Source organism: Bos javanicus, chromosome 29 (genome assembly GCF_032452875.1).
Source record: "Bos javanicus breed banteng chromosome 29, ARS-OSU_banteng_1.0, whole genome shotgun sequence".
Taxonomy (NCBI): domain Eukaryota; kingdom Metazoa; phylum Chordata; class Mammalia; order Artiodactyla; family Bovidae; genus Bos; species Bos javanicus.
In genome coordinates, this window is record NC_083896.1 from 5912272 (window position 1) to 5934617 (window position 22346).

General features: G+C 41.1%; 1 protein-coding gene across 1 annotated transcript; it reads right to left on the bottom strand.

Annotated features, from left to right (window-relative positions):
- Positions 1-9841: 9841 nt before the first annotated feature.
- LOC133240922 (tripartite motif-containing protein 64-like) lies at positions 9842-18773 on the bottom strand. Its single transcript, XM_061405907.1, has 6 exons — positions 18363-18773; positions 17772-17867; positions 16629-16872; positions 15721-15743; positions 14251-14386; positions 9842-10339 (listed from the first exon to the last, which is right to left on the bottom strand). Exons 1-6 carry the CDS (start codon positions 18771-18773, stop codon positions 9852-9854), a joined length of 1398 nt encoding a protein of 465 aa, XP_061261891.1. The 3' UTR covers positions 9842-9851.
- Between the last annotated feature and the right edge of the window lie 3573 nt (positions 18774-22346).

The following is a 22346-nucleotide window of genomic DNA, read 5'->3' on the forward strand; positions in this document are numbered from 1 at the left end:
TAATTATAATTTTTGGTGTTCTCCAGTTTTTTGTGTGTATTTTCCTTGTAATGTGCTTATACATTTAGAAGCCATGATTTCTTGCAGTTTTGGGATTATGCAGGAAGGAAAACCTAGTCTCTGTTTTTCCATCTTAAGAAGTGGAAGTCTCCCCTTGTGTATCTTTTGTAAGCAGTAGTAAACATTTTATAATTAAAAGAAAATAGACTTTCTACTAATTTTCTTAGTACTACAGTTTTAGTATTTTAAAAGTTAATGGCTTCCGGGTTGCTAGTGAAAATATCTTACATTGCTTATTTGGGACATGAACACTTAAAAAGATATTAAATTAAGATGCACCAATGGGAGACTGGAAAACATTGTGATTGTTAACAATGTCTTTTGTCTGGGTGATATTATCACAAACAAATGTGCAGTTATAGATTTGGAAAAACATGTAGGAAAATGTTTAGTTTTCTTTATTGTCATATACATTCCCATTTTCTCTTCGAAGAAAATTAATATTGAACATTTAATTGTAAATATGCAGAGTTTTGAGGTCATTGAAACACTTCTTACTTCTTTTTCATTTTTTAAATAAAGCTAATTTTTTATAACAGTGTAAGTTTACAGCAAAACTGAGTGAAGTAAGGGGATTCTGATATACCCTCTCCCTCACACATGCATAGCCTCCCCCACAAGCAAAATCCTGCAGCAAAGTGGAACCTTTGCGGCCTTTGCAGACTGGCTATGCTTATTTCCTTATATACAATCAGGCTTCCTTCCTGTCTTCCTGTGGTCTGATAGCTCCTTTCTTTTGAGCACTGAGTAATGTTCTGGGATCTGGATATGCCATGGTTTACTCATCCTTTCACCTAGTGAGGGACATCTTGGTTGTTCCTGTTTTCACAGTTATGAACAAAGTTGCTACAGACGTCTGTGTACATGTTTTGGATAAGCAGACATTTTCTATGCCCTTGTGCAAATAACAAAGAGTGAGATTGCTGGACAAACACATGTTTAGATTTGGAAGAACTGCCAAACTTTATTCCTAAGTGTCTGTGCCATTTTGCATTGCCAAGAGCAATCAATGAGTTTCTGTTACTCCACGTCCTTGTTGGCATTTGACATGTTTTCTACTCCTTTATATTTTGCATGGCAGTCAGCACTTGTTGGTACATGTTTATTTGAAGAAATAAATTTAAACAAAAAGCATGATATTCAGAGTTGAAAGCAAACAAATAAACAAGAAATCCCAGCTGTATTTTTCTCAGAGGGAAAAGGCCAGTGCTCGGAGTACGCTAGGGCTTCCCAGGAGGCTCAGTAGTACAGACTCTGCCTGCCAACGCGAGACACAGAAGACGCCGGTAAGACGCGGGGTAGATGCTTGACCAGGGAGGATCCACTGGAGGAGGAAAGGGCAGTCCCCTCCGGGATTCTTGCATGGACGATTCCATGGACAGAGGAGCCTGGCAGGTTGCAGTCATCCTCAGGGTCCCAAGGAGGAGGAGAAACAGTGCACACAGGAGCTCCGGGGCTTCCCTGTCCACGGCCGGCTGCGCCTGGCCTGGTGGTTCCGGCAGCCCCGGAACACAGTCCCCCATGGCCTCGCTCCGCACACGGGGCCCTTGGCGTCCTTGCCCACGGAGCTGGAGGTGAGGTCGCGGCCACAAAAGTGCGCGAATTTCCTTGTGTCTTAGTGGCCCGGTGCACCCCGTTTCCCGCATAGGGCCCGCAGATCCCAGTTTTCTGACCGCCTGCCTCCCGGGACAGCATCCCCTGGGACGCAGGCCTCCTCGGCACCACCAGGCACTGGTGGACAGAAAGAGCCCGGGTCCCGTGAGGAAGCCGCCGGGTCCGGGTCCCGTGAGGAAGCCGCCGTCTCCCACCCAGGAATCGGTCTGCTCTCTGTCACCCTCCGCAGCCTCCTTACTCCCTGCGCGGCTTCGGCGGGACGGAGCCAGACACCTCCCGCAGACCGGCCAGGGACCGGCTCCCCGGGCGCCCTCATGCGTCCTCCCTGGGCTCCGGAGCCGCGCACCCAGCGCTACGCCTTGGCACTCCTCCAGAGGAGGGCGCGCTTGGCGGAGCGCGGAGAGGAGCCCCCGGCCACCCCGCGACGGCTCGGAGCTCAGTTCCTCTGCCACAGACATCTCCTGGAGACGCGCTTCTCTCTGGGAAGAAGGGGGCTCCTCCCAGAAAGGATGTGAGAACCAGGGACAGACTCTAAGCTCACAAGAGCTCTTTCCCCAACAGTGACACAGAACCAGAGGCGGGGCTGAGGTTGGGGGTCTCCAGATCTGCAGGGTCAGAGGGTCCCAAGGGCCGCCTCTGCTCATGCTCCTGCCCTTGGGGCCACGGAATTCTGCTCTGTAGGGCTTCCGTCTAGGGCTGTGAGGCCTTTGTATACTATCTTTGATTCAATATTTTTCTGTAGCACCACTTACTTTTTTTTTTCTAGATAACGCTTGTATTTTTTATTCCTATTGTTTTTGTTCAAAGCCGAATCCCTTGATATTTTAAAAGATAATACAAGAAATAGTGAAAACTTTGTTTCTAAATTAAAGAGATAAAAATAATTACAAATTATAAATCTAATCAATGTACAAAAAGCCTACAGTATCACAAATTCATGAAAGAGGAAACTGGAATTGTTTGTAGTAAGACAGAAATTAATTTACTCATTTTTATATGTTCTAAAAATAATAATACTACATAATGAAGAATAAAACTCATGTGGAAATGCCCTCAAATTTTATATAACTAAAATTCATTTAACCCAATTCCTGACTGTGTCATTTTTAAGTCATTTTGGACTAAACCTCTACTTGCCTTTACCCTCCCATACACTCTCTCATCAAGTCATGCATAGCAAAGGGCTCTGGAGTTATTGGTATATTAGAGAGACATAAACAGGGCACAGCTTCATCCAAACAACTGTTTTCCCATCAATAGAATTCCTGAAACAGTCAGCTGATTTAAATTCCCTGTCTTAGATTGTATATTGTACATGATACCCAGATTAAATATTTTCAAACTGTGTGCAAACACGAAAGAGGACAGTAACTAGTAGTTTCAGTCTCCAGAGTAAGTGTTGCCAGATCTCTCCTGCTATTGATCCAGAAAAGAAAATTACAAGCAGGGATTTATTTTCTGCCCCTGCACTAAGGTGGTTGTCGTTTTTCTGGGCACTGGCAATGAGAGTTTCAAGTACACAGGGCAGAGAAATTGGGAACACTGGGTGCCAGGGAAGGGAAGGCCTGGGACACACACCTGGATCTGTACACTGTCCTGCCCATTAACTTCTGTGACTGACTGTTCCGCCTCTCCTGCCTCATTCTCATTACTACTTTCACTTCATCTTGGCTCCTGTATCAGTCGCCCTTTGTATATTGTGACCCTACATATGCTTTGCATGGCTCTCTCAATGATAAACCTTTCTATTACTGATTACAGTTACTGTTCAATCTTCAAGAATGAAATACTATAAAGTCAAGAACTGTAACATTTAGGCTTGTATCCTATGCAACAAGACATGCTTAGAAAATCTGTTCAATCTTCAAGGATAGAATGACATACTATAAAGTCAAGAATTGTAATTTTAGGTTTTTTATCCTCTATAAACTTTGGAAAATTCTGAAAGAGATGGTAATACAAGACCACCTGACCTGCCTTTTGAGAAATCTGTATGCAGGTCAGGAAGCAACAGTTAGAACTGGACATGAAACAACAGACTGGTTCCAAATAGGAAAAGGAGTACGTCAAGGCTGTATATTGTCACCCTGCTTATTTATCTTATATGCAGAATACATCATGAGAAACGCTGGACTGGAAGAAACACAATCTGGAATCAAGATTGCCGGGAGAAATACCAATAACCTCAGATATGCAGATGACACCACTATTATGGCAGAAAGTGAAGAGAAACTAAAAACCCTCTTTTTAGAAAGTGAGGGAGGAGAGTGAAAAAGTTGGCTTAAAGCTCAGCATTCAGAAAGCAAAGATCATGGCATCTGGTTCCATCACTTCATGGGGAATAAATGGGGAAACAGTGGAAACAGTGTCAGACTTTATTTTGGGGGGCTCCAAAATCACTGTGGTCATGTATGGATGTGAGAGTTGGACTGTGAAGAAGGCTGAGTGCCAAAGAAATGATGCTTTTGAACTGTGGTGTTGGAGAAGGCTCTTGAGAGTCCCTTGGACTGCAAGGAGATGCAGCAAGTCCATTCTGAAGGAGATCAGCCCTGGGATTTCTTTGGAAGGAATGATGCTAAAGCTGAAACACCAGTACTTTGGCCACCTCATGTGAAGAATTGACTCATTGGAAAAGACCCTTATGTTGGGAGGGATTGGGGGCAGGAGGAGAAGGGGACAACAGAGGATGAGATGACTGGATGGCATCACTGACTCGATGGACATGAGTTTGAGTGAACTCCGGGAGTTGGTGATGGACAGGGAGGCCTGGTGTTCTGCAATTCATGGGGTCGCAAAGAGTTGGACACGACTGAGCAACTGAACTGAACTGAACAAGACATGACTTAGAAAACAGTAGATGCTGAATGAATTAGAAAATATGTGCTTTAAATCCACAAGACTTTATTTTTGGGGGATCCAAAATCACTACAGATGGTGATTGCAGCCATGAAATTAAAAGACGCTTACTCCTTGGAAGGACAATTATGACCAACCTAGATAGCATGTTCAAAAGCACAGACATTACTTTGCCAGCAAAGGTCGTCTAGTCAAGGCTATGGTTTTTTCTGTGGTCATGTATGGATGTGAGAGTTGGAGTGTGAAGAAGGCTGAGTGCTGAAGAATTGATGCTTTTGAACTTGGTGATGGAGAAGACTCTTGAGAGTCCCTTGGACTGAAAGGAGATCCAAACAGTCCATCCTAAAGGAGATCAGTCCTGGGTGTTCACTAGAAGGACTGATGCTTAAGTTGAAACTCCAATACTTTGGCCACCTCATGCGAAGAGCTGACTCATTGGAAAAGACTGCGATGCTGGGAAGAATTGTGGGCAGGAGGAGAAGGGGACGACAGAGGATCAGATGGCTGGATGATATCACCAACTCGATGGACATGAGTTTGAGTGAACTCGGGGAGTTGGTGAAGGACAGGGAGGCCTGGCGTGCTGCAATTCATGGGGTTGCAAAGAGTCGGACAAGACTGAGCAACTGAACTGAACTGAAATTCACAAGAAGAGCCCCACTTGACTGGATATCTCACTATCTATCTGGGGTTATAAGACTTATTGCACTTCACGGCAAAAATAACTTATGAGAAAATCTCCTGATTTTAGGTAAAAAGAACTGTAGCTTAGACCTAATTTTGCAAATTAAAGCCAATTAGGGAAGCAAGTGACACAAACTGATAAGAAAATTTCCAAATGAATTCAATATTTTAGTCATCTATTAATAAAAGAATAAAAACTGAAAATTTCTGGAAACTTGAAGAAATCAAAAGCATTTATGTACAGTGCATCCTAAAAACATATATGAAAAAGCATACCAGTGAATGAAACTTCATACACAGCACTCCATGGGAAATAAATCTAATGGTCATTTTTGAATACCAAATGCCTTGTGCACTACTTAATTGCTTGTTATTTAAAAAAAAATTCAAAATCATCTTTAACAAATATTTGTTTAAGAATGTAAAATATAAAAGTATTTTGAAGAGTCTGAAATAACTAGCTATTTGCCTATCTACCTAATATGTATCTATCTAATTCAAAGACCTTTATGTTTTAAAATAAAAATATTTTCATATAACCACAGTAAAAACTATGGGCTTGGTTGACAATGATGTGTCCATGTGGGTTCACAATTTGCAAAAAAAAAAAAAAATGTATCTATTGCATAAGAGAGACAACTTACAGAAAGTGTGAGAACATGAGCATGAGGGAATCCCTGAGCCCAAGTTCAGGCAGATCTACGGTCCCCATCTACAGCACATCCTTCAGGACACTAACTCTAGAGCTGAGGACCCAGGTCCACCTTGTACTGTTTCTCCACCTCCTCAGCCTGGTTCTTATAATGCTATTTCTGACTGTTCAGGATGCCTTGGCAGGATCTGCCAATCTCCAGTCTCCTGCAGGGAGATTCTTGCAACTAGACCTGACCATGAATCCTCATGGAAAATCTGTCCTCTGTCCTTGAAGGGGTTTTTAGACTCTCCATGGAATTGAATCCCTTGTAGAAAAATAGTTTTCTGGGGGAGATTCAACTTTTGTACATTGTCCTAAAACTTCTTGTGGGTTTTCATTTGGATTCCTTTGAGGACATCTGATTTCTTGGAAAACTGGACACATAATTTCTTGGAATATTTCTTTGGGAACATCCATTGTCTTGGAATATCGAACACTCGAATCATGTTCCCTGAAGTGAACCACTTTCTCCTCGGACTCCTATTTCTCCTTGAAATCTTGAATGTATTTCAGCTTTATGTTCTCTGAGAACTACTTGTCTTTCTAAGAGGGGACGATTGTCAGGCCCTGATACTCAGCTTGGGGTGTTTTGGGAAGTATTAGGGCCATAAGTTCTTTGAAAAATGGGTAAGCTTTCAGGGGCTTCTTCGGTAAATTAGAAGAGTGTGTGTGTGTGTGCGTGTGCGCACATGTGTTTTGTTTTTGTGAGGAATTTTTAAATATTCCTTAATTTCCAGGAATAATTCTTAAAGTGCACAGTTTGCTCATGTTATAAAAGTTTCTAACCATTCCATTATACACATTTCTCCAGAAGTGTCTTACAAGTAACTTTTCCCCAGTCTATCAGGGACAGAGGTATTTTGAATGTGTGGCCATCACTGAGCAGGGGACTATTCTACATGTCTTCCAGTAATTTTACAAGATCTTCCTTGGACACTGGAAACTCCATTTCTAGAATTTGGGGCCACTACCAGGTGCCAGTGATGTAATCACCACCCCAAGAGCATGAACATCTTCACACTAAAGACATGGCAGGTTAATTCTTACTTGAAGTTCTGTAGTGTGTGGGATGCAATGATTCTGCAGAGCAAGGGAAGGAAAATTCCTTTCCTTGTATTTGCTAAATGAGAAAATCACACCACTTTTGTTATATATCAATTTTATAATCTAAGTTGACCCTTAAAAATAAAATGAAAATTGTTGAAAATCCTGAATTGAAATTTATGTTTGGATTGCAAATGCAAGATCTGTATTCTTCAAAATTCCCTTATCTCTTCAATACATTTTCCACCCAATTTTAAAAGGCTTATCCTAAATGGAACATAACAAAAAAATGAGTTATTCAATCAAGAGAGTTAGAATCGGAGATGTAATCCAGGAAAGTGAAGTAAAAAGGTGAAAATGAAAAGAGAAGTGGCTGAAAGTAAAGGCCTTGGATTCTGTACCGCAGAGAATGGCCTTCTGTGAATTGAAGGACCGAGGGTCCAAGAGAAGATCAGGAGATAAAATGAGATAAACAGAGAAGCTGGTCTGACATCTGTCAAAAAGAGACTGATTGTCTCAGGGAAATCTCGAAATCAACACTATAAAACAAGCGTATGTAGTAGATATTATTAACCACAAAATAATAGAATTTCCTTAAGCTGTGAATCTGCAGCTCAGTTTCCTCTCTACTCTTGACTTTATCCCTAGTACTTTATATCTGTTATGTTAGCTATCTTTGCAAAATTTTGTCAATGAAAGAATATATTGTCTATTAAGTTCAGTTAAGTCACTCAGTAGTGTCTGACTCTTTGCAACCCTGTGAACCACAGCTGCCAGGCCTCCCTGTCCATCACCAACTGCCAGAGTCCACCCAAACCCATGTCCAGTGAGTCAGTGATGTCATCCAACCCTCTAATCCTCTGTCGTCCCCTTCTCCTCCTGCCCTCAATTTTCCCAGTATCAGGGTCTTTTTAAATGACTCAGCTCTTTGCATCAGGTGGCCAAAATATTGGAGTTTCAGTTTCAACATCAGTCCTTCCAATGAACACCCAGGACTGATCTGCTTTAGGACCGACCGGTTGGATCTCCTTGCAATCCAAGGGACTCTCAAGAGTCTTCTCCAACACCACAATTCAAAAACATCAATTCTTCAGCACTCAGCTTTTTTTTATAGTCAACTCTCATATCCATACGTGACTACTGGAAAAACCAAAGCCTTGACTAGATGGACCTTTGTTGACAAACTAATGTCTCTGCTTTTCAATATGCTGTCTTCCTGTCATAACTTTCCTTCCAAGGAGTAAGTGTCTTTTAATTTCATGGCTGCAGTCACCATTTGCAATGATTTTGGAGCCCCCCAAAATAAAGTCAGCCACGGTTTCCACTGTTTCCCCCTCATTTTTGCCATGAAGTAATGGGAACGGATGCCATGATCTTAATTTTCTGAATGTTGAGTTTTAAGCCAAATTTTTCATTCTCCTCTTTCACTTTCATCAACAGGCTCTTTAGTTCTTCTTCACTTTCTGCCAAAGGGTGGTATCACCTGCATATCTGAGTTTATTGATTTTTCTCCCGGCAATCTTGATTCCAGCTTGTGCTTCCTGCAGCCCAGCGTTTCTCATGATGTACTCTGCAGAGAAGATACATAAGCAAGGTCACAATATATAGCCTTGGTGTACTCCTTTTCCTTTTTGGAACCAGTCTGTTGTTCAACGCCCAGTTCTAACTGTTGCTTCCTGACCTGCATACAGGTTTCTCAAGAGACAGGTCAGATGGTTTGATATTCCCATCTCTTTCAGAATTTTCCACAGTTTATTGTGTTCCACACAGTCAAAGTCTTTGGCATAGTCAGCAAAGCAGAAATACATGTTTTTGTGAAACTCTGTTGCTTTTCTGATGATCCAGCAGATGTTGGCAATTTGATCTCTGGTTCCTCTGCCTTTTCTAATACCAGCTTGAAAATCTGGAATTTCACAGTTCACGTATTGCTGAAGCCCGGCTTGGAGATCTATGATCATTACTTTACCAGTGTGTGAAATAAGTGCAATTGTGCAGTAGTTTGAGCATTGTTTGGCATTGCCTTTCTTTGGGGTTGGAATGAAAGCTGACCTTTTCCTGTCCTGTGGCAGGAGTTTTCCAAATTTGCTGACATATTGAGTACAGCACTTTCACAGCATCATCTTTTAGGATTTGAAATGGCTCAACTGGAATTCCATCACCTCCACTAGCTTTGTTCGTAGTGATAGTTCTGAAGGCCCACTGGACTTCACATTCCAGGATATCTGGCTCTCCGTGAGTGATCACACCATCATGATTTTCTGGGGCTTTTGTCTATATGAATTATTTAATTCATGTGTTTCTTCACTGACTGACCTAACAGTTCTATATGTTCTGTTCTGAGTACTGCACAGAGAGTGGGAATGTAACAATAATATGAAATAAGATGAGAACTATCTGAACTGTCACAGGAATTTCCCTCAAGTAGTAAAAATATTTACTAACTTGAGAAAAGTTTGCTGAAGAGTGTGATGAGATGGTATATGCTGAGAGTGAGTAAATGGTACTGGGCATTGGTTCCTTTTCGAGGCCACGCACATGTCCCACAATGAGACAGTCCTGGTTTTATAATTTTGTATAGTTCTAAAAACCAGTGATTATGTAGTTTAAAAGTAGTGATCTTTATGGTATATAAATGTAGTTTAAAATAATCCTTATTTTAAAAAGAAAAGCCATTGACTATATTCTATGAAATACTCCATAATAAATGTTTATTAAAATTTAATTAACAGATTTATGCATACAACACGTTTATGCCATTTTATAAACATACACTCACTATGTTACATTAAGTAACAATGTGCTGCTGGACACAGTCAGGTATCCTGTGGCCTCCCATGAAGTGAAGGGCAGCAATATCCCCAGAAAAGAAGCCCCAGTAATGGTCCAAAAAATGGACAATTCATGGAGATTTAAGGCAAAAGAAAGGTATCATAGGGGAGGAGAAGGCATAAGGAAGGAAACTATATATGAGGGAACTTCTGCAAACATCATAGAAGCTCACAGTTCCATTGTCATAATCCAAAAACACGCCAATCTTACCCAGAGGCCTTTTCACAAACTGCACTAAGGGTGGGGAGGTGGTGGACAGAATATACTGACTGTTCACCTTTGTAGAACGCAGAAAAAATCCTTCTTCAGCACCAATACTGATACTGGTATCACTTGTGAAGATGCTTTTACAGACCCCCAGAACCCAGCTGGAAGACTGGGCCACGTCCAGCTCCCAGTAATGCCTCCCGGAGGTGAAGCCCCAAGCTCCCCAGGACACAACACACGACCCGCCCTGGGGCTGTCTGGACGCGATGGGGTGGTCATCCTCAAACAGCACACTTGCATCATCAAGGATCACATGGTGAACGATCGTTGTCAGACTCAGAACATTATCCACTGCAGAAAGAGTAAAAACTGTTAGCCAGTCGAATTTCCATGTCTCTGAGAGGCAGAGGCTTTCTAGACAACAAGCTTTTTAATTTTCCTTCTCCAAGGAAATCAAAACAAAGACAGCAAAGGGAGTTAGAGTGACTCTTCTCTGAAGAATAAAAGTTATTACTATCTCTGTGGCATACAGAAGTACATCAAATCAAAGAGAAAATTAAAAAAAGACATATATCATGAACTGGGTGAAGTCTGACTTAGGTCAATCTCTTCAAAGTTTACTTTAGGACTCACCTAAAAGCATTGATTCTTATATTAGAAAACTTTTCTTGTGTCCTTTGTACATAATACTATGGAAACTGCAGATGGCACTTTGTTATCACATGGACACTTATGGGGGTATAATCTGTACCTATTACATTTTCAAAGGTCAAAAGAATTGATAGAAATCCATCTGTGAATAATTTGGAAGCTTCAAAAAAGATATTTTAACTGACAGTGTTCATGCATCCTTTGCCTTAAAGTTGTTGTAAGATTGAGAGCATTATAATTCTTCTACCAAAGCCCATTTCAATTTTTCTGTCATTTATTCTTAATTTTAAAAATGATAAATCTTCTTTGTACAATGTGTAATAAATGTAGCTGTAATGAAGTGAAACTGAAAGAGTTAGTCCTTCAGTCCTGTTTTACTCTTTGCGACCACGTGGACTGTGTGTAGCCCACCAGGCTCCTCTTTCCATGGAATTGTCCAGGCAGGAATACTGGAGTGGATTTCCATTCCCTTCTCCAGGGACCTTCCCAACCCAAGGCTCCAACCTGGGTCTCCTGCATCGCAGGCAGACTCTTTATCATCTGAGCCACCAGGAAAGCCCATACAGTAAATTAAAAGCAGCAGTGATGGATTTAAGCTCAAGAGTGAAATAAACTGAGTAAACAACATATTGATGGTCACTCACAGAACCAAATATTCAGTCTCTATAATCACAGTAACAACCTGGTTGTTCTCCCTTTGCTCATCCTATGTCATATATATATATATATATATATATATATGTGTGTGTGTGTGTGTGTGTGTGTGTGTGTGTGTGTGTATCTGGTTTAGCATTTTCAGGAAATTACAGGTGGCAAACATTAGACTTGGTGTTTATAATGTGACTATAGAGGCAACAAAAGAGTCTGAAATGCAGTATTTGGATGCAGTCTCAGAATCCACAGAATCATCTGTTCATTTCCAAGGCAAGCCATTCAATATCACAGTAATCCAACTCTATGCCTCAACCAGTAATGCTGCAGAAAATGAAGTTGAACAGTTCTAGGAAGACCTACAAGACCTTCTAGAACTAACACCCAAAAACCTGGAATAAAAAAATAGGAAGTCAAGGAATACCTGGAGTAACAGGCAAATTTGGCCTTGGAGTACAGAATGAAGCAGGGCAAAGGCTAATAGAGTTTTGCCAAGAGAACGCACTGGTCATAGCAAACACCCTCTTCTAACAACATGTGAGAAGATTCTATACATAGATCACCAGATGGTCAATATCAAAATCAGATTGATTATATTCTTTGCAGCCAATAATGGAGAAGCTTTACACAGTCAGTAAAAACAAGACCGAGAGGTGAGTGTGGTGCAGACCATGAAATCCTTATTGCCGAATTCAGACTTAAATTGAAGAAAGTAGGGAAAACCATGAGACCATTCAGGTATGACCTAAATCAAATCCCTTGTGACTATGCAGTGGAAGTGAGAAATAGATTCAGGGGATTAGATCTGATATAGAGAATGCCTGAAGAACTATGGACAGAGGTTCATGACACTGTACAGGAGGCAGTGATCAAGACCATCCCCAAGAAAAAGAAAAGCAAAAAGGTATATTGTTGTCTGAGGAGGCTTTATAAATAATGGTGAAAAGAACAGTACATAAAGGAAAAGGAGAAAAGGAAAAATATGCCCATTTGAATGTAGAGTTCCAAAGAATAGCAAGGAGAGATAAGAAAACCTTCCTCAGCAATCAATGCAAAGAAATAGAGGAAAACAATAGAATGGGAAAGACTAGAGATCTCTTCAAGAAAATTAGAGATACCAAGGGAACATTTCAGGCAAAAATGGGCACAATAAAGGACAGAAATGGTATGGACCTAACAGAAGCAGAAGATAATAAGAAGAGGAGGCAAGAATACACAAGAGAACTATACAAAAAAGATGTTCATGACCCAAATAACCACGATGGTGTGATCACTCACCTAGAGCCTGACATCATGGAATGCAAAGTCAAGCGGGCCTTAGGAAGCATCACTATGAACAAACAAAGCTAGTGGAGGTGATGGACTTCAGGTGAGCTATTTGATCCTAAAAGATGATGCTGTCAAAGTGCTTTACTCTATATATCAACAAATTTGGAAAACTCAGCAGTAGCCACAGGACTGGAAAAGGTCAGTTTTCATTCCAATCCCTTAGAAAGGCAATGCCAAAGAATGCTCAAACTATTGCACAACTGCACTCATCTCAAATGCGAGTAAAGTAATGCTCAAAATTCTCCAACCCAGGCTTCAACAGTACTTGAACCCTGAACTTCCAGATGTTCAAGCTGCATTTAGAAAAGCCAGAGGAACCAGAGATCAAATTACCAACATCTGCTGGATCATAAGAAAAAAAAGAGAGAGTTCCAGAAAAACATCTATTTCTGCTTCATTGAATACACAAAGCCTTTGAATGTGTGGATCACATCAAGCTGTGGAAAATTCTAAAGAGATGGGAATACAAGACCACCTGTCTCCTGAGAAATCTGCATACAGGTCAAGAAGCAACAGTTAGAACTGGACATGGAACAACAACAGACTGTTTCCAAATCAAGAAAGGCATAAGTCAAGGCTGTATATTATCACCCTGCTTATCTAACTTAAATTCAGAGTACGTCATGAGAAATGCTTGACTGGATGAAGCCCAAGCTGGAATAATGACAGTTGGGAGAAATATAAATAATCTCAGATATGCAGATGATACCACCCTTATGGCAGAAAGTGAAGAAGAACTAAAGAGCCTCTTGATGAAAGTGAAGGAAGAGGGTGAAAAAGTTGGGTTAAAATCAACGTTCAGAAAACTAAGATCATGGCATCTGGTCCCATCACTTCATGGGAAATAGATGGGGAAACAACAAAAAAGTGATAGACTGTTGGGGGGGGAGTGGTCCAAAGTCACTGCCAGTGGTGACTGCAGCCATGGAATTAAAAGATGCTTGCTCCTTGGAAGAAAATTTATGACCAACCTAGACAGCATTTTAACAAGCAGAGACATTACTTTGCTAACAAAGATCCATCTAGTCAAAGCTATGGTTTTTCCAGTAGTCATGTATGGGTGTGAGACTTGGACTACAAAGAAAGGTGAGCATGGAAGAATTGATGTTTTTGAACTATGGTGTTGGAGAAGACTGTTGAGAGTACCTTTGACATCAAGGAGATCCAGCCAGTCCATCCTAGAGGAAATTGGTCCTAAATATTCACTGGAAGGACTGATGCTAAGGCTGAAACTCCAATACTTTGGCACCTGATGTGATGAACTCACTCATTTTAAAAGTCCCTGATGCTAGGAAATACTGAAGGTGGGAGGAGAAGGGAACGACAGAGGATGAGATGGTTGGGTGGCATCCCTGGTTCAGTGGACATGAGTTTGAGTAAACTCCAGGAGTTGGTGATGGACGGGGAAGCCTGGCGTGCTGCAGTCCATGGGATCACAAAGAGTCAGACAAGACTGAGAGACTGAACTGAACTGAAAGAGGTAGAAAAGGTGTTAGCAAATTCAGGAATTTATGCACCACCTTCATAAACAAAAAAGAAAAAAAAAAGAAATAAAATGAAAATGAAAGAAGGGTTGTTCCCAAGAAGCTCTAATGAAATGTAGTCCTGATCACCAAAAGACTGACTCTTACCTCTGAAGTTGTTCAGCATGTGTAGGAATCCAGAGACAGGCCAGGAAGGGAGCTCTGGGTTCACGGGCTTAGGCTTCTGTATCTGTGCCAGATGAGTCCTGTACAAAGGACATCGATTCCATGTCAAGACCAATGGCTAATCACACGAGCATGGCAAAACAGCAGACTTTACCACAGGATCCCATATGTTCTTAGGATTCTCCTACTTTTGGTGATTTGCATATATAATATATTCTACTCATTTGAGAATATAAAAATGTTGCCATATATTTTACTAAATAGAAATTTCATCAAATTTCATTTTCCCCATTTTTCTCAGACAATATTCCAAATTTGCACTCACTAAACTTCATTCCCTTCCTCAATTCCATCGATTCAAAGATCCTGGGTATTTTACAGAGAGCAAAAAATTCAGGCTAAGCCTGTGAGACTTCACTCACAAAGCAGTCATCAAGGACGCATTCTGTGTCTAAACAGAAGTGCTCACTGACCAGACATGTTTACTCTTGTCAGTCCAGCAAAGTGACTCAGGTCCAACCTGGTTGTCCTGGTCCTGAACGTCTCACTTAGAAGTGGGCAGCAGAAAGGTGCTCCGTGTGATGCAGGGCACTTGCTGTGATGGAACAGGCTGAGTCACTGCTACTCAGTATTAATAAAATCACAGTCTCTTGTCATGGTAGGGAATATGCCTCTTTCATGCCTTTTTCACCCTTCAATTCACTAGGATAGGTGCTTCCTCTGTGATGTCTTAGAAAAATCCCTCACTAAGTTTTATTATGGTCAAGCTGGAGAGAATGGGTTGAGTAGGTGGAACAAAGCCCAGAATGTCAGCAGGTTTTCAGATATATTTGATTTCAGTCAAATGACAAGGAAACTACTGAGATCAAGGGTCAGAAACCCTTGAAATTCTTTTGAAATAAAATAGAAAATGGCCAAAAAGACAATGTTGGTAATCCATATGCTAGGGTTCTGTACTTGTGGATTCACACATGGATTCAATCTGTACATTCTGGGCTATGTATTTGCTTATTTATTCCTTTATTTTATAATAGGATCAGAGCTACTATTCTAACTATATTTCATATACAGTGCATACCAGTCAATCCCAAATTCCCAGTGTAAACTTCCTTCCCCTTTGCTTTTGTTCTGAGTGGAAAAAATTCACAAAACATTCCAGAAACTTCCAAAAATGTAAAAATTGAAAATGCCACATACCAGGGAATGACTTATGTAGCATTTACTTTATACTGTATATGTTGTAAAGTTGTCTAGAGATGACAAAGTGTACAGGAGCGTGTGGATTAGTTATCTGCGAATAACATGTTATTATGTATAAAGGATCCTGTCCTGGGATTTAGATATGGGGGAGGACCTGAAATCAATCCCCAGGTCCCAAGCAAGAACTGTGGGTCCACGTAATCAAAAAGACAAAAATGTTTCAGAAATCAAAAATCATTAGTGTGTACTCACATTTTCAGCACATTTTCCAAGCCCTGCAAAGGAAAAAAAAAGAATCATGTTAATCATTAGAGTTCTGTTTCCATCTCCTTTTCCTATTCTTGTTTCATAATAAGACATGGTTTTCTAAATCTAAGTAACACTCAGAAGCAATCTTCATAACAGACCCTAACCTAAGACATGATGGGCTTCCTCAGGTCTCATTAAGGAAGGAAAGGGGGCAGGAAGGGTCTGCACAATGCTGCAGCAACATCTAGGTTTCCAGTGTCACTCACTGCCCACTGCTGTCTTCAGGAAGCGATCTCACCATTTATGGTAACAATTAAGGTAAAGCAGACAATTGCATAAAAAGAACCATCGGTTGCATTAAAATTGATACCAGTTCTAAATATCTTGTCTGTATGACAGTAAGAACCTCAGTGTCTTCAGGAAGAGTGGATAACAGAGAGTGCAAGGAGATCCAACGAGTCCATTCTGAACGAGATCGGCCCTGGGATTTCTTTGGAAGGAATGATGCTAAAGTTGAAACTCCAGTACTTTGGCCACCTCATTTGAAGAGTTGACTTATTGGAAAAGATTCTGATGCTGGGAAGGATTGGGGACAGGAGGAGAAGGGGATAACAGAGGATGAGATGGCATCACTGACTCGATGGACTCATCGAGTCTCAGTGAACTCTGGGAGGTGGTGATGGACAGGGAGGCTTGGCATGCTGTGATTCATGGGGTCGAAAAGAATCGAACATGACTGAGCGACTGATCTGATCTGATCTGATACTGAGATTTACTCCAAGAAAATTAACTTTCCCCTGGTCACAGAATCTTGCTGATTGTGTCTGTCTGTGATTGTATCTGTCTGACTAGGTAATATTTCAGTGTTACAGCACTCGTCTAGAAGAGTGTTTCTCTCTCTGAGAATGGACCCTCCTTTCTCACCTGGAGCAGCTCCATGTCTGGCTTGTGGCACATCTCAGTCAGCTCTTTGTACATTTCTTTCAGACTTTCTCTGTACTGAGACATTCTGAACACACTCTCCTTGAGTTCTTCACAAATCTCTTTGGCCTCTCGCTCCAGGGCCTCCAGATGCAGTTGCTCCTCCTCCCGGAGCAACAGAAGCATCCTCTGATATTCAAGCTTGATCATCACCTTCCTTAAGGCCACATAGTCCTGCAGAGATAGTGGATCCAAAGCATTATGTATGTTCACATTCAAAAGAAAACTCCAAATATTATTTCCTTAGTGTCATCAAGGAAGTTCCTGACAAACTGCCACATGCATTCAAAGAGTCTTGAATATTTTCAGGTCCCTATTGCCCATGCTTTCTCTGAATTCCTAATCTCTTTCCCTGTTTAAATCAAGTCATCTGAGGAACCCCAGGCTGTCTCCCAAGGAAGATTCTTCCGGGTTCTTACTCCATCAGTTATTTCCTCTCCGACCTGAGTCTTGTTTTTTTCTTGTTCCTTTCTCTGATTCTTCTAAATATTCTTTCATGAAGTAAACCTCATTTTGAATATATGTATTTTCTTTTTTCCTGCATGCTGACCCTCTTCAGTCGTGCACAACTCTTTGTGACCTTGTGGACTATAGTTCACCAGGCTCCTCTGTCCATGGGATTCTCCAGGCAGGAATACTGGGGTGGGCTGCTATTTCCTCCTCCAGGGCATCTTCCCAACCCAGGGATGTAATCCAGGTCTGTTGTGGCGCCCACACTGCAGGCAGCTTCTTTACCCCTGAGCCATCAGTTTTCCTCTAGGTATGACTCTCTTCCTCTCTTCTCCTTCACAGTCACAGTTAGTGCAATGCGTCTTATACCCCATGTCTGAAAAGGCTTATTCCAATCTTTAAAATGTGGCCTTGGAATACATTTCATGCCTTGATCTTCGAATATACTAGCATTCTTTGAAGTACCATATATTAGCCTGTTCTCATTCCAATTACTGATCAGTCATTTGAAACCACTCCTCCAGGGAAGAGACCAGTAGCCTTTCACAGGAACCTAAAAAAAAAATCTAAGGTAAAATTATATCAATATTTATACAAATAAATAGGAACATTTTTATTCTTACCTCAAAGGACTGAGTTGTGTTAGCTTCCTGATTCAGACAGATTTGGATTTCTTCTCTCATTTTCCATAAAGAGCTCATTCTCTTCAGGAGTTTCTCCTGCAAAATACCCACAGGATTTAGTGACACAGAAGATGACACTGTAAATTTAATCCCCTTATTCATGAGGAAAGGCATTTATTAGTTACACAGAAAACTTGACTTAGGAGGCTGTTGTCAGAATTTTCCACATTAATTTGATGCCAATATTTGAATATCAAGGAATAGAACTGTATACTAGAGAACTGGGGGGACTTTACAGATAATAGAATCCATGTCCCATGATACTTAGACTCAGACTCTAATAGCCTGAGTAAGAAAGCCTCAAGCTCCCATCAGAAGCCTGTGTCCCTGGTGCCACTCGCCCCGGGATGCTGCATTTCCACACGTGTGGACAATTGGGCAACAACACTCAGAGGACACATTATATGTGAGGATCCACATTCAGAAATCCCACCTCGACTATCTCCACCCCCATCACCATCATAGCATCCTCATCCTCCTCTCTGACTTAGGAGCCTCTAGATCCCAAACTGCTCGAGAGGCATCACCTACCCGGGACTCCTCAGCAGCCCTGTGTATTGGACTGTGGCTGTGAGCTGCGTGCTCAGGGCGTTCAGAGCAGGGCCCACAGAGCAGGGTCTGGTCAACCTCACAGAAGAGGCCTTTGGCTTCCTGGTGTGTCACACAGATCTGCTCCTCAGAGCTGTGGTCGTGGTCAGCTCTGGCCTGTCTGGCAAGGGAAGCCAGCCTCTTGAGCACAATATTGGTTTGGAAATCGGGCCTCTCTGATATTCCCCTGCACTCCGGGCACCTCCTTGGTGTCTGGCCTTCTTCCCAGCAAAGGCTCAGACAGGGACGGCAGAAGCTGTGCCCACAGTCTATGGTGACAGGGTCCAGGAAGCAGTTCATGCAGATGGAGCAGGTGAGTTCACTCTGGAAGACCTGCAGTGTGTTTGAATCCATGTTTCTGAAAATTAAAGAAAGAAGTAAGAGAGGGTAAGAGAAAAAGTCTTTCTTCTGCCCTCATCGGGAAAAATAAATCCTTTGGACAAAGTCCTGTCTTGAACTCTAATTTCCCTATTTGCTTACCTCCCCAGAACAAACCTAGAAATGGTGACTGCATACACCTTGGATTTACTATTATACAAAAGATGAAATACAATAAGAGTCCTTAGCAACTTTTTTGTTCCAAATAAACCAGGATTCCAATCATACTAAAATTAGTAATACATGGAGAAGCTTAAAGATTAGTGTGAGTGTGCTCCCTCCTGTCTGACTCGTTGCTACACCATGGACTCTAGCCCACCAGACTCCTCTGCCCTTGGGATTTCCCAGGCGAGAATCCTGGAAAGGGTTGCCTTTCCCTTCTCCAAGGGCTCTTCCCAACTCAGCGGCTGAACCCATGTTTCCTGCGTCTTCTGCATTGGCGGGTGGACTCTTTACCACAGAACTCCCTGGAAGTCCTTAAAGATTAGAATGGAGGGTAAGTGTTGGGATGACTTCAGAGTTACTTTTATTAGCTGACTCTGACAGAAGTACACACAGAACCTCAGTCTGTCTCTCTCTCGACCTCCACGACTCCCTGACTGGAAGCTACACTAGCACACCCTTCCTTTTTCTCCTCATGGCCTCAGTTCCTTCCATCATCAAAGTGACAGAAGTGCTTTTCTAAAGACAAAGAAATTTGTTTACAAAGAACTTAAACTTCATACAATCAATGTTGGCTTTAATCTGATGTCCTAAAGAGTTCAGAGCTTGCTTCCAGCTTAAATAACAAAACTGCTCCTTTCAAGACAAATAGAAGAAAAAAAAAATGTCACTTCTAACTCAGGAAAGCAAGTTTTCCCGGAGTCAGTTCATATCATCATAGCATGTCATATTTTGAACTGGTGAATGTTCAGGTATCACAATAATCAGGAAACAATAGTCAGCATGAATATAATCATTTGTAGACTGATAGCATCAAGGACCATGATACTATTTAAACAATAATAGGAGAACTTAATATGTGTTGCCTAGTATTTCTCAGCATTGAATTAAATCATTTTCTATAGATTAACTGCTTTCATCATCTCAACAATATTTACTAATTTTCTATTTTTACCCACATTTGATAAGGAGGTTACTTGATATCGTGTAGGCAAAAATAAGTTATTTGTCTGCAAATCCCACATGGAATCAATGCTTGAGGAAGTGCTCAAACATAGATAGTACTAACAGAATAAATACAACTAGGTTTTGTGTCCAGGACTGCCATTAAAGTTTTATTTTTAACTGAACATATCAGAATTTCATTGTACCTTGATCAGAACTCACTTTGGTTGTAGTTAATGAAGTTTCCACTCCTTTTCAGTGGGTAAGTCTCAAATTCAGTTCAGGATTTAGATGCTCCACTGCTGGTGGCAGAAACTTTGAAAAGTCTTCACAGCTCAGCCAACTCCACACACCACAGCTCTGGGCTCCAGAGAAGATTGAACTTGGTTCTTGCTGAATGTTTTATATTCTCCAATGACCACGCCCATTTCTTCCAAGTGATAGGGTTACCAACTCCATGAAAAGGTATAGGTGCATGTGATTAGATTTTGCAGATTTGGAAACACATCAGGATGCCAATGATTGAATTCAAATGTTTGAAACCTACTTGATGCAATTGCCACAATCCAACCTCTGATAAAAGTCTCACCATGAATTCACCTTTGTAACTTATGGAGTTTTTGTTTTGGAATAAACTATCCAAGTATAAATTTCACACCTCCATTTAATGAACTAATTATAGTTTTAATAGCACCTACCCATCTAGACCTATCACCCACTAGATTTACTTGCCTTTCTGAATTTGCCTGCATTCATTTGGAGATATTTTTCAGAATGAGGAATCCCTCACATTCTATTTTTCAACCCGTGTACTCAAGCTCCCCCTAAATACACATAGTGCTCTGGCCAAGATAGCCAGAAGTTGTTGTTTGGAAGTAACTGAACTCTCCAGGACTGAATTTCATATCTTCATTTCACAACTATATGATAGTCCTGATTCCAGCAACCAGTAATCTCACCAGTAACGAGTGAGAGTGTGTGAGTGCTAAGTTTCTTCAGTTGAGTCAGATTCTGCAAAACCCAGGGACTGTAGCCCACCAGACTCCTCTGTCTGTGGGATAATCTAGGCAAGAATACTGGAGTGGATTGCCACGCACTCCTCCAGGGGTTCTTCCCAACCAAGGGATCGAACCCTCAGCTCTTATGTGTCCTGCATCGGCAGGTTCTTTACCATTAGCACCACCTGGGAAGCCCACAAGTGAGAAGAGGGATGTGATTTTCCTTCTAGGAGTCGCAGTGACTCAGTTTCTTCCATCACAGCAAGCCCGCTTGTTCTTTAAAACGCAGCAAACTTTGCCTTACCTGATATGGAATAGGGGAAGGGAATGAAGTTCAATGAGTTGAAAATTGAAATAATATCTGAAAAAAAGAGGAAAGGTTAAATTGGATATAATTTATATTTTGAAAACATAATATGGTAAGATTTTATATTCCCAAAGGCGCCATTGCTGGTTTTTAATTTTCTCTTTATTATAATTAAATATACTATTCATTGCACAAAGAATATTTATTATTTGTAAAATCAGGAAGAATTGACAAAAGAGATTAAAATTGTCTTAGGTCAAATAATTGTAAGGATCATATACAGAATCTAAATATTAGATCCATATCAAGTAACTGAAAGGCAAGAAATATGTGAACATGGTTATCTGGAACATCCTTTTTGAAGTTTCCTGTATTCACTGATGAAGTGCTATCAAATTTTTGGACCCTTGAAAATGTAATAGGTAGAGAAAATCCCCCAGTAAATATGCATGTGATAGCAAAGTGCCATCTACATGCTCCATGCATTTAAGAAAAGGGACATAAGAAAAACTTTCTACTAAAAGATAAAAATAATGTTTTGGGTGAGTCCTGAAATAAAGTATCAAGATAACGGAGCTTGTGCGTGCTCAGTTGTGTGTGACTCTGTGACTCCATGGACTATATAGCCTGCCAGGCTCCTCTGTCCATGGGATTTCCCAGGAAGAATATTGGAGGAGGTTGCCATTTCCTTTTCCAGGGGATCTTCCTGACCCAGAGATCAAACCCTATCTCCTGTGTCAGCTGCATTAGCAGGCAGATTTTTTTTTTTTTTTTTTTTTTTGCCACTGAGCCTCCTGGGAAGCCCCAAAGTATCAAGAGGTTGACATTAAATCAGACTTCACAGTTTATAATATACCTCTCTTGCTTTTGTTTTACTCTCTCTATGTGATTGGAGGTGTTTCTATATGCGGTAGTGATACTAATAACTTTTGTTCTTCCTAGAAAAGTCAGTCTGAACTCTCTGGGTTTTGTGCTCTGTCTTTCCTCTGAGAAGGGAAACTGAACTAACTCATTGAATAAAGAGACTTTCTCTCTGGGGATATGGAAATGCCATTAACTGATCTGGTTTTTCTCTTTCTCCCTTGGATAACATTCTCAGTCTGAAAATTACCATTCATGGAGGAGGAGCCAAGATGG

Bases quoted from the DNA above. Each gene is read 5' to 3' on its own strand.
- LOC133240922 (XM_061405907.1), bottom strand. From the start codon at position 18,773: ATGGATTCAAACACACTGCAGGTCTTCCAGAGTGAACTCACCTGCTCC. The intron at 15,744-16,628 runs GTCCATTCTCAG...TTTCCTTTGCAG, and splicing joins GCTCCAGGTGAGAAAGGAGG to GGCTTGGAAAATGTGCTGAA. The intron at 14,387-15,720 runs GTGAGTACACAC...TCGTGTGATTAG, and splicing joins TTGGAAAATGTGCTGAAAAT to CCATTGGTCTTGACATGGAA.